Here is a 12,763-nt window from a genome sequence, read left to right as displayed (position 1 = left end):
AGCCAGTTCTAAAATTCAACAAACATACTTGATTTTCTCCAGATAACTGAAAATTGGAGTAGATGAGAGTATTTTTTGAGGAGTTATCTCACAAAAGGCCAGTGCCAGGCTCAAGGTACTGCCCTAATAAACCCAAGTTGATTCTGTCCCTTGTTCCAGATGACTGCAGAAAACTCAGCAAATCCATGTTGCTTCTGGCAAGACTTACTGGTTTGTTAGCTTTGGCATCAATCCAATCACATCCATAGATTATTTCATCTGAGCTTGTGCCTGTTCCCATAACCAACATGGTTTACCTGCAGACTGGATACATTACACAGCCTATAAAACACCTGACTTGTCTCAGCCACTGTCATACCAACTGGCTAAGCTTACTCCATTTCAGTATACTTTTACAGTTTGCTAAAACTTTTAACTCTGGGACCTAACTTTCTATATTGTCCTGTTTTCACATGAAACTGAACCCTGTGCCTTTCTGCTTAAATGGCAGGAACATCTTCCTAAGAATGCAGCACTCGTGTACAAAACAGCCCTTAAAGGCCACGAGACTGACTGGGAAATGGACTGTAGGGTCACCAAACTCTGGAGATTTCATGTATCATCATCACATTTTTCACACATGTATTCATTTGTATGATAAGCATATGAAGTCAAAATAAGCAGCCCATCTTACAAGCAATGACCACCAAAAAAAAAAAGGGAAAAAAAGCAGCAATGAATCTGGGAGCTGCAGCACAAAATACACTATTGATATGCTACAACATAATGTTAAATGTAGTAATAATTGCAATATAATTAATTTTGTAAAAATCAAGAAACTATTAGTAAACTTTTAATTCCCTAAAGAGTTTCCTCTTCAAGTTTTTTCAGGCTTCTTAAAAAAAGAAACAGCAAGAGATAGAAAAAACATGCAATTTTCTGTTTTACAATTTCTCGTTTCTGTTGTTCTTTTAGCCTTTAATATGAGTTTATCCTCATAAAAAGAACAATCCTCAGTCAGTGAGGAATCTGTGCCCAGTCTGAAATGACTTTTTGTTCACTTACGGAACCAGCTATTTCAAGTATGTCCATGAGAGCTACAAAGTACAACTCCCCATCTTGTGAGGTTATTAAATACACCATCATTAACATGGTCACACTGATTGGAGCAGTTTGTCCACTTCCTAATGACTGCATTTACTGACTTCACCTTTACATAAACTCTAAAAGACCTTCTTTTCAAGATGTTGTGTATCCAAATTGCTCAGTATTTGACTCTTCAGTTAACGATGTAATTTAACAGACATCGTAAGTCAAGCATTTTGTTTCCACAGAAAGACCCTTACTTTTTTTTTTCAACAAGTTGCAACAATTTTCATGAGAATGAAATAGTACAAACAGCAAGTGGTTACAAATCAAGCATCGTTTGTATTTTCTTTATTGAGAGCTTTATTCTTTTGGATAGAAATAACAGTTAATACTCATTCCATTTTATTAAAATTCTTACCATTGATTTATCTAATTTTTGTAAACATGAGGTTTTAAAAATAAAACCTACTCCTCCTTAAACTGCAATGTAATAACAGTTATTTAGCAATATCAGAAAGCAATATAGTTAGCCTGAAGAATTTTGGCTGATTACTAATTTATGTGATTAGGGAAAAAACGGTAATAAAAGTAAAGGTCCTATTTTGTTCCTAATTTTTCAAATGATACAGTTGGAGGTTACACTCATAACATCAAAGCTTTGCTCCTCAAGAAAAGGAAGACCAGCCTAGAAAATCAAAATATTAGACCTCCATAATTCCTACAGTGAACTCCTACTGTATCTAATGACAAATCTTCAAAGATATGCGGCGATCCAAAACATATTTTAGAACTCTCTCATTACTGAAGGAATTTGAAGTCCATGACAGAATTTTACTTAGGATGACACTAAACAAAACAACAACTACTTCAGGAAAAATGAAAAAGTTTGATGCAAGAAGACAGAGCAAAACACACCAACTTGTTCAGTGGGCTGAGGGCAACTGCATGAGGGTCAGTAAGGTTCAGTGCTGGTCCTGGACTTGGGACACAACAACCCCATGCAGCTCCAGGCTGGGGGAGGAGTGGTTGGAGAGCTGTTGGTCAGAAAGGGAGTTGGCAGTGCTGGTGGCAGCGGCTCAATGGGATCCAACAGTGCACAGAGGTGCCCAGGAAGGCCAATAGCATCTTGGCCTGGCTCAAGACCAGTGTGGCAGCAGGACTAGGGCAGTGATCATTCCCCTGGACCCTGCACTGGGGAGGTCACACCTCAGTGCTGTGTTCAGGTTGCCCCTCCCTGCCAAAAGGCCATTGAGGCACTGGAGCAAGTCCAGCCAAGGGCAATGAGGGCAGCAAAGGGCTAGAGCACATGAGGAAGGGCTGAGGGAGTTGGGGTTGGTTAGCCCTGGGAAGAGGCTCAGGGGTGACCTCATGGCCCTCTACAACTACCTGGAAGAGTGGTAGAGAGGTGAGGGAAGGTCTCTCCTGCCATAGCTGCAGGGAGAGGACTAGAGGGAATGGCCTTGAGCTGAGACAGGGGAGAGTCAGAAGAGATGTTAGGAGAAATGTTTTCCCTGTGAGGGTGTTCAGGCACTGCCCAGGGAGGTGGTGGAGTCACCACCCCTGGAGGTGTTAAGAGGTGTCTGGACCTGATGCTGGAGGATATGGTTTAGGGGTAATGGGTTAATGGTTGGATTGATGATCTTAGAGGTCTCCTCCAACCTTGATGACACTATGATTCTATATTTTGTTGCTGTGTTATTTCTTAAGCTTCTATCACTTGAAAGGGAAAAATGTTCTACTCATGCAAACTCTTAGGAAAACAGTACAGTACTGCACAATAGGCATTTTAGGCACCTGTGGTAATGAACCATTATTACAACTGATGCTATTACAATCACCTTCTTAAACTGTTTTTCTTTAGGTATTCTTACCAAATGTTACTTCTCCATTGCCATTCCTGTCAAATAACTGAAAAGCAACAATGAATATTGCATCTGGAGTACACAAAACAGATTCAAATGCCACAAATTCTTGAAAGGAAATTAACCTACAAAGGAAAACACAGAAGTTATAAAGATTTGTAAAAAAATATTAGTAATATCAATGATAATTTGCATTTGATACTCTAGAGAACTGTATGATCCAAACATTAAAACAAAAGTCTAATATAAAAAATTAAAGACTCTGGAAACTGAAAAGTATGCTGTATTTAAGTAGTTACTTAACCTTTCGGCAACTCAGTTTCTTCCTCTACAAAGCAACCGAATTCTCCATACCCATCAAAGCCAAAATAAAATCAATTCTCAGTGAATACCTACAATTCATTACTCTGTAATTACTGATGTAAGCAGAAAGCACTTAAAAATTAAGACATAAAAACTCCCCAGAAATTCTATCACCATGAAATTTACAGGTCTGTCATTGTACTACCATATATGTATTTCTATGGAGAAAGAAAAGATAGTTTAATGCAAGTACAGTAATACACTATAAAACATGTCAATTTTCCTAAAACAATATATAACATTCGTAAAAACCAAACAGGTTCAGAAAAAGTTATAGTTTACTAGGCATATGGAAAGAATATAACATGAACCACCAAGTCATGTACTTGGGGACAATAAAGAACAAAGGAATGTAAGAACATCTGGACACAAGGACAGTTACACATGACAAGGCAGGGAAGGATTTGAGTGTACCAGCAGACCACAGGATTCTGAGCTGTGTATGCAAGACAGTCACCACACAGAAAAACACAGCTCAGGATGCACTAGGAAAGTAGTTTCTGTGCAAGGTAAGGAAGCAGTAATAGACCCAGATAATGTTCCCACAACATCTCTGGAATGCTGCATAGAAATCCAAGTCCTTGTGTCCTTCAATGTATGCACAGGTAACTTATTAGGATAATAGTAATTAACTTTCCTAGAGGAACTCAGCTTATTCTGACTAACAGAAAAAAAACAGTTAGAAAGTATCCTACTGCTGTAGATACGAACAATTGCAGAACAATATGTCCCAAGCTAAAAGGTAAAAGATGTTAGCACAACAAAATGATGGGACATGTATTTTAGCATCAAATAAATCATCAGTGGGAATAAGAATTTCAACTACATTTTTTAAATTAAACAAAAAAATTAGTATTTCAGTAAATGTTGCTAAAGAGTATCACTGCAGATGTTGCATTTTCCTGGAAAATGTACATAATATCTGAAGTTAGTATTCTTCATAGGAAATCATAAGATCATAGTGATTACTTCACACAATATTGCTTATTGATAAAGAGCCAGGTAAAAATTCTGTTCCCCAAATGGTAAAAATAAAAGAAGAAAATCAAGCCACACTATTCATTACTTTGTGTAGTCTTTCTCTGTCAAAATACACATGAAGCAGAACTGACGTACTTCAAAAAACTGTAGATATGTTAACATTCTTGCATAGAAGCAATACACACAAAATACAAGGAAAAAATGCAGTCATTTTGAAAATAATTAAGATATGGCAAATACAAAATGATGATATTAATTTGTCACACTTTAGCCACACAAATCAAAGACAGGAGAATGGTTCTTCAGATGCAAAGTCAATTTCCTCCAAAGAATGAGCTTGATAAATAAGGGGTTAGTATCAAAGAAACAGATGATCCTGTAAAGCAATTGTAAATACTATAATTTCAAAATCCACCTCACAGACAAGCACAAAGCTGACATACAAATGAATTCCTAAGCAGGAAGCTTTATAACTGACAGAACCAAGAGGTGATCTCTGCCGAATGCATTCGCAGAAGCCTGAACCTGAAAGAAGTCGTCTTCAGGGGTCTCACGCTAACAGTGCCTACAGCAAAAGGAGACAGAAACATTCAATTTCCTTTCCACAGATTCAACTTGCAATGCCTAAGCGCAGGGACATCCTCTGTGATCCTCCATTAGCCATTAGGGTGGAGGTAACAGCAGCTGGATTAAACAGAATGATGGAGCTTCCCACCCAATCACTCCTCAAGTACCATTCAGTGATCTCACTGCATTACAGGGTCCATAACAACCACTCACCTTTCATTTTAGCTCTAACATTTTAAAAACATTTCTTTTTCTCTTACTTCTTCTTTACTGTTATCCTTCAAAAGCTCACAGAGTAGCCCATGTGTTTACAGTTCCTTTTTTCCTCAACTCTGTGCCCTTTTTTCCCCACACAACACAGCTTTTTAGACATTATGTGTAGCTCTGTTGTGACTCTCCATGAGTCTCCATGAGTGAAATATCAACTCACTCTTTGGGACTTTGCTTAAGAACACATTTCCAGATTTAAGGATGATATGCTGATAAAAAGAGTACCCAGAAACAAGCAATTCAAATGAACCATTCTGGATTACTGCTGTGAAATTTTGAAGGTTTGAAGGGAGAAGAAAATCTTTCATTTTAAAACCACAACACCTACTAATGTTAACTGATTTAAATAATTGGGAAGTTGGTTTTGGCACATATGTCTAAGCACATTATTGAGAGAGGATATTTATCCTAACTTCAAAACCAGCGCCTGCAGTCTGAAAACACAGCAATGCTTACAGTGTCAGTGAAAATCCCACTGCATTAAACAGATAGCAGACAAGAAAGTTTAGGCCAAATTCTAATTTAGAGGTCATCATATTCATTTCTCAGAACATGCATTTGTTACAATGAGGAATAAACACTCTGGAAGTGAACAGCCATCTGTTTTAAGAACTACCTTACTGAGTTCCACTAAAGCAAACCACTCTTGTACAGTAGTAGTGGGAGAAGGCAATAGTACTCTGCAACAGTTAAGTAAGGACAGAGTTACCATCAGAAGAAAAGTAAAAAACCCATTTTTTAAAACACATGCCTACAGACAGCCAGTTCCAAAATGTGCTCTTTCTGTAAAGTGCCAAACTTAAACCTAAGAGAAATAAAAAAACATTAACAATGAAAGTAACCAAGAACACTGAGTATTTATTTGAAGGGTGAGCAAGGCTAAGAGAATATGACAGCAGATACAGGAACTGTAACAGAACCCAGTGACTTGTTGCACGATGCTGGGCTGTCAATTAATTTACAAATCTATGTACGGAACAGGACTACAGATACTTCCTTGGGCTTTACACAAAGTACCTTTAAGTCCTTGGAAAGATGGAATGCATTCTGGAATTCAGTTGAAGATTACAATTATTATTCGTGCTACAGATTAAGCTCTCTGTGCAGATGATATAGTTACCAGAGTCTGGATTTTGATATATTATGGATCACTACAAATAAAAAAATGGGAATGCAAAAGTAAATAAATAAACCAATGATGATGGGGTATAATAAATTCTTCACATGAAATACAGATTAAAGATACAGATGGAAAGCATGTAGAAAAATAAGTTTCAGACAAACACTTTGCACTGTAGACTAGATGGTAGTGCAAAATAAAAATCCCACTCTTCCCATACAGAAGTAGATACTTACCAAGATTTGATTACCTCACCTCAAATATTACCCAGATTAAAAAAGAAAAAACCAATAAAAGAAACAAACCAAAACAAAACCCCTTTATATTCACAAGGAAAGCAACAAATAGTGATGCCTCCAAGTTCTGCTGCAGCAATAAAACAAATTATTTATTTCCTACAGTAAGAAAGATCCTTTTATAAAATATGACATTTTCTGAAGAAATGCACATCATGAAAAATAACCAACAGCTTTCAGAGAAAGAAGATACTAAGCATGTCGGTCTGCTAGTCATCAGTTAGACTTATTATTTCAACAGATAGATTCAAAATATGCTTTTCAATCCATAACAAAGCACTGAACTGCAGACACATACTGGAAACAGAGATAGGCTATTTAGACTTGTCAAATGTATTTATAATCCAATGTACTATCAAAGTGCTGCAGGTTTATAAAAAGAAAAATCATGTAACATTACAAGAAACAGGAGATCCTACATTTGTAACTCAGTGCAAAAAGCATACAGCATGTACAGTTTCATTTGTATAGCACTGAAACAGTGCAAGCTGCTCAGGATACTGAGCCAACCAGTAACATATGCTACAGCAGAACACAGGAAAACAAACACATTTAAGTGGCCAAGGAAGTTAAGGAGCTTTCAATTTAAAGTTACATCTGTATCTTCACAAATGTATTGTATACTATTTTAAGAGCATTGTCTTCTCTACGAAATACTCACTCCTGCATTCTTGACCTGTTCTCTGATCCATCTTAAGCTTCTCACTTTACTTTAACAATGTCCATGCCTCCTACTACAGTCCAAGGCCAAAAGCAGAAGCCTACATACAACATAAGGAAGGGCCCCTTGGAAGACAGATGAGTTAGAGGGCACTGCCTCAGCAGAGCAGACAAATTCCAAGCTGGGTTCAGAGAACTGTCTCAAAGCAAGTAGTATCACATGTAGGCAGAGCTGGAAAATCTTTATGTGGTGTGACCTTATCTTGGTTAGGCAAACACACTTTTCCTTCATAGAGTCATTAGGGTCTCTCTTTTCTAATAGTCAGCACTCTACAAAAGACCTCAGCGGTTTAAATTGCACACTACAGAAACAAAAAAGAGCTTCCCTATTTCCATGTGTAAATTACAGGTACTAAAGATTCTACACAGTATCTAACCATGGATGTGAGCACAGAGAAAAGAACTTTTCCAAGGCAATCATACTACACTGAACCTCTCTGTGGTTCAACTTCCTCAGCATTTGTAGTACTTGTTAAAACATCATTAAAATAAATCTTAACTTTAAAAAGTCCATGTTAAACAATATAATTTTCCCCCAGTTTTAACAAACTTCCAGTGAAAAAACTTACCATCTAAATAAGCTTAAAGTGTAGAAAAATCAGTAATTTTTAGGAGATGAAGCTATCAAACTCATGCACTCACACATTTACCAATGTGTTAGGGGTTTCAAATGGAAAGCAAAATTCTCACCCATCCTTAGTCTGATCTGCCACTCCAGCCAACAGCTGCACTGTTTTAGGATTGGAATGAGGATCTGTGTGAAGTCCTAGGTATTTTTGCACAAAATCTTCTGGGGTCATGTAATGCTCACCATCTTTCTCAACACTGGCATACTGGAGTAAAAATAAAACAACACAAAACCACACAGACAAAAATTAATCACCAGTGGTTATCAAATTATTATCTTTACTGTATATAACTTTTAATGGTGCACAACTGTCTGCACATAACTGCTCTGAAATTAAAGGCCATGATTAAACTGACACTGTGACTGTACTAGTTTTGTACTACCAACAATCAGATTTCCCTGTACACCAGATATGTTCACATAATGACCAATATCTTCTAATAAAAAGACAATTATGTATTTTCAGAAACTGTCAGGTAACTACAACTATTTACAAAAATTACAGCCATGCTGTAGCTTTCCATTTCAGCTACACTGAAAACAGTGTAGAAAATTTTTTATGAGTTCTAGTAGCAGATATCTTCTGAATAACTGATCCTGGTCATAACTATAACTATTTTAGAAAATAAGGATTATTTATTTTCTCTTTGTGTGAGAAACAGATTCCCAGATTGACTTTTATCCTGAAACTAAGGGTTTTACATAAAAATTCACACTCACAAACAGGATTTGAGTAAACCAAAATGTTTTGAGTTTTTTCTTAAAAATACGTTTTCAAATAAAAATCATGAATTTAGATGTTACAATTTTGCTTTGCAATAAAAGTAGTGATTTTTTATCTGTAAAAATGTGATTCACCTTTCTAAGTTCTCACATATAAAGCATTCTCTGCAGAAAAAGAAATGGCAATGCCCCCAAAGGTCTACGGTGCAACACCTCTGTTAGTGAATCCAAACTTCAACTAAAGCTTATCTGTAATTTGTAACTTTGCCACTATATCTTGATTCAGGTGACATAGTTTTACATGCAGGAGTAACAGAATGTGCCTCACTCTGCCAGGCACCCACAGGAATTGGAATACTAACGATCAGGCTACACACAATACCTGTTAAGGTGCAACACACCCTGATGATAAAGGAGACCACTCCTGTGTCACACTTGTTTCACACCTAAGCAGCCCAGCCAGTTCAGCCAGGACACACTTTCAGAGCAAGGGAGCACCAGTGCCTGCCCAAGTCTCTCCTGTATCTCTTCCCCCACACCACCTTGGTGCCTCTCCCTCTGCCCCCCTAGAGCTGTGATGACAGCTCTTTGCAGGACTGCACTGTAAATCAAGTTACTGAATTTATGCAGAATTAAAACAGATCATTTCCACAAAAACAGGAGCAGAAAGCAGTGGACAGGAACCCTTTAACTCAGCACTGCTGCTGACACGACAGCACAACCAAACTGTGGCTTCCTTGAATCAACTCTGAAAGGTTTTCTTCTCAGCCGCACACACAAGTGACTGAAAAATGCACTAGGATGCACAATCCTGCTGCAAGACATGAAATCCAAAGAAAATGTTATGTATGAAGGACATTAAACATGCAGAGCATTGAGCATATCTTCAAGAATAATGGAACTCAACTGTATGGCAGTAGAGTGCATATCAAAGACAGCCAAAATCAAAACATCACCAGCTTTTTTTCTCCAGACACTAATTTATCTGTGTTTACCGTAAATAATCATTTGTTTTACCATTAAAACTGTGTGGGAAGTTTGTTAAAAAAATATGTGAGACAAAAATAATTAACTGACACATACACTGAGCTCCATGTGAGAAGGTCATGGCATTTTGCAGGAGCTTGGCAGTGAACCAAAAAATTAAGGCCTAACAAAGTAGCCAGGCATGTAAATACACTTGTCCTCAAGTTCTCTCTTCAGCATACAGTTTAAGTCAGGGATCTCTTAGCACAAAATACGCAACTATAAATTATAGCTTAATTTGAGTATAAAGCATAACACATAAATTAAACCTGTATTTTCCTCAGTCTCGAATTATATTACTTTATAACAGATAATTCTTACTCTACATTTATAGACTGTCTCGGGTAAGCACTTGATGCATTTGCATGAGACTTTTTTAAACACCATCACATAAGACAAACACAAAGTCCTACTCTAGTTGTACAATCTGGTGCTAAGTATCACCACACTCCCAGAAAGAATGCTTCCTTCTAAAAATAGGTTAGTTTTCAATTTAAAGGGGTTCTCTATCCCAAAAATTTTATCTGGGCAGAGAAGAAATAAGTTCCAAAACAGAAGAGACCTGTGGGCACTATTAACATTACTTTTTTAAAATTGAGCTATGCTATGAGCAAGAGATTCAGGTGATTTTTAAGTAGTGGTGGGGAAAGTTTCCTGTATGAAAACTGGAAACTTGCTTTTGTTTCTCCTCATTGCTGGAACAGACTGCACTCAAATTCAGCAGGCAGGGAATATTTAACTATATTTCCCAAAGGCTGACAGTGTCTTGTCTAAGTAGAAAGAATGAAGGTTCACCAAGAAATCTGGTAACTGCTGTTCTACCTGACTCTTCTATCCTTTGGTCATAATCTGTTATCAAATTTGTTCTTTTATGGTTATTACTGAAGTCTGTGGCTACCAAACACCTGAAAGGTAATTTATTTGATGGTGCACAGGCACAAAATTTCAATGCCTGCACTTCATATTTAGAAGCTCACAGAGAAATAACAACACATCTTTTTGATCGAAGCCAAACTTTCTATTTTTAACAGTTTAAGGTAACAAGAAAAGACACACACCACACTGCAGGAGTGCTAAGGGAATGGTGTATGTCAAACATCTGCTAAGGCACATGAAGTGGGTGCACAGAGTGCAGGTACCACACCAGAAGACATGCATGTACAGAAGGAAATTTAAGCACCCTCCCTGTGAATAATGTGGATGGTGAGAGGCCTACAGTCCACATCTTCCCTTGCAACCATTTCCAAGGGAAGCCAAATTTAGGAAGGAATGCACGACCTTTAGCTGAGGCTCACAGAGCAGCCCAGCACTCTCAGCAAAGAGCACGACATATCTGACCCCTGCTGTGTGCAGCACTAGCCATGTTTCATAATGACACCCTCTGCAACTAAGTCTTGGAATGAATGGTTCTGATTTTGATCTTTTTAAAGCTTGCAACTAAGTTTGATTGCTACCTTTCAAACAAAAACACAATTTTAATCAAATATAACGAGAAGGAAATAGAAGCGCTCTTTCTATGCTCTTTATTTTTACTGCACATCTCAGATACTCGAGGAGAGAGAGGAGAGCTTTCACACTTTTCACTCCTCAGAGCACAAAACAATCCACAACTTAATTTGCATGTTTCTTTGAAGAGAACAAGACACACATGGAGAAGACCAAAAAGCTGTTTTAAAACCAGACTGTCTGCTTTTTAGGTCAATAAAGCATGCACTGTCAGGAAAAAAATTTCAAGATCCAGCTGTACAATGTTCTTCCTCTCCACTTTTCCCTCTATGAGCACAATCAAGGACTTATTTCCAGAAGCAAGAACTTCTACTGACTGAAGTCAAGAATCATAATAAGTCCCATTTACAAGCAGAACAGAGGATTCTGACCCCTCATTTCACTGTTTTATCCAATCAAACATGCAAAAGTATCTTGAAAAAAAGTTGAAAAATATGTTCTACAATCAAACAATTTTATATTGTATTAATATATATTTTTAAAAACAGTACTTCCAAGTTGCTGATGCTATTAATATGCCCTACCACACTCCTTACCTAGGAAAGCTGAATGTCATGTCAACAATAAATGAGCCTGTGCTGCAAGATTTTTTACTAGGAACTAACTGCTGGGCTTTCATGGTTTCAACTCCAATGTTACCAGTGTGATCCAGGATGTAAAAGCAAAAATCTACCACAGTTATCACTGGGATGCAACTTCTCTCTCAAGCAAAAAGGTCTCTCTGGCTACTTAGCATATGTGGAAACTGCTCAGTAATACAGCAGAACCAGAAGATATATGTAAAAATGAAATAATATTTTGGCCCAGTATTAATTTTATATTTTTATAGTGAAAAGCTTCTTGAATATACTGTGTAACACAACACAAACTGAACAGAGGTATTTTACTGATTTTGACACATCAGTGGCCCAACTATGGACCTGAAACATAGTTGTTGTTATTCCATCTGCCTTATCCAAACCTTACTATTAAAGCTTTAGGATTGACTGGATTTTCCTTCCTGATGGTGCTTTACTGTAACTAAGGGAGTGGAGAAAGCTTCATGTTGTGACTTTGTATATGTCAATTCTAAGGTCCTGCAAGGGATAACATCAGGAAGTACGTAAGTCTTGACAAACCAATTTTAAGTTCTGAGCACATTGCCAGCAGTGCATGCACTTGTGAGAGGAACACATGTAAACCCCAAGGACAAAACATACAGCCACAGAACACAACATCTTTTGAACCTTGCAAAGCTGCATTTTAAAAACAACAGCAATTAGTTAAAATTACTTGCCTTATAGAAATTACTTCAGAATATTATTTAACGTTATAATTTGGAAATGGTTAAGGGCGGTTTGTGCCAGCAGCAGTTGACACAAACGCCTGACAACCCTGAGCAGGGAACTCGTGCATGTCCCAGCAGCGCGACACGCCTCGGGTGCCACGGCAAACTGCTGGGAGGCCAACAAACCTCAGTCTGCCACTCACACACCACCAGACAGCTCTTTTTACCTGCAAAAAAATACTTCGCAGCTCAGCGGGGTCCGCTCTTTTGGTTGAATGCACCTGTAAGCACAAGCAGGTCAGTGCTCCTGGCGGAGCGCGGATCAGCCCCGCGGCGCGCTGCTGAGGGCGGCGGGAGCAGCTCCCT

The 12,763-nt window shown here is 37.9% G+C and overlaps 1 protein-coding gene across 1 annotated transcript in view; it reads right to left on the bottom strand.

Moving 5' to 3' along the window:
- SLC25A12 (solute carrier family 25 (aspartate/glutamate carrier), member 12) overlaps positions 1-12,678 on the bottom strand; it is a gene marked incomplete at its 5' end in the record, with an annotated part of 49,137 nt that extends 36,459 nt beyond the window's left edge. Inside the window, 3 exons of the mRNA XM_009072678.1 lie at positions 2,940-3,055; positions 7,938-8,080; positions 12,625-12,678. Of these exons, the coding sequence (XP_009070926.1) occupies positions 2,940-3,055; positions 7,938-8,080; positions 12,625-12,678 (313 nt within the window). The remainder of the gene's footprint in view (positions 1-2,939; positions 3,056-7,937; positions 8,081-12,624) is intronic.
- Positions 12,679-12,763: the final 85 nt, after the last annotated feature.

The sequence above is a fragment of the Acanthisitta chloris genome, unplaced genomic scaffold (assembly GCF_000695815.1).
Source record: "Acanthisitta chloris isolate BGI_N310 unplaced genomic scaffold, ASM69581v1 scaffold18054, whole genome shotgun sequence".
Classification (NCBI taxonomy): Eukaryota; Metazoa; Chordata; class Aves; order Passeriformes; family Acanthisittidae; genus Acanthisitta; species Acanthisitta chloris.
The sequence above is the reverse complement of the archived record's forward strand: the minus strand, read 5'-3'. Positions and strand labels throughout refer to the sequence as shown.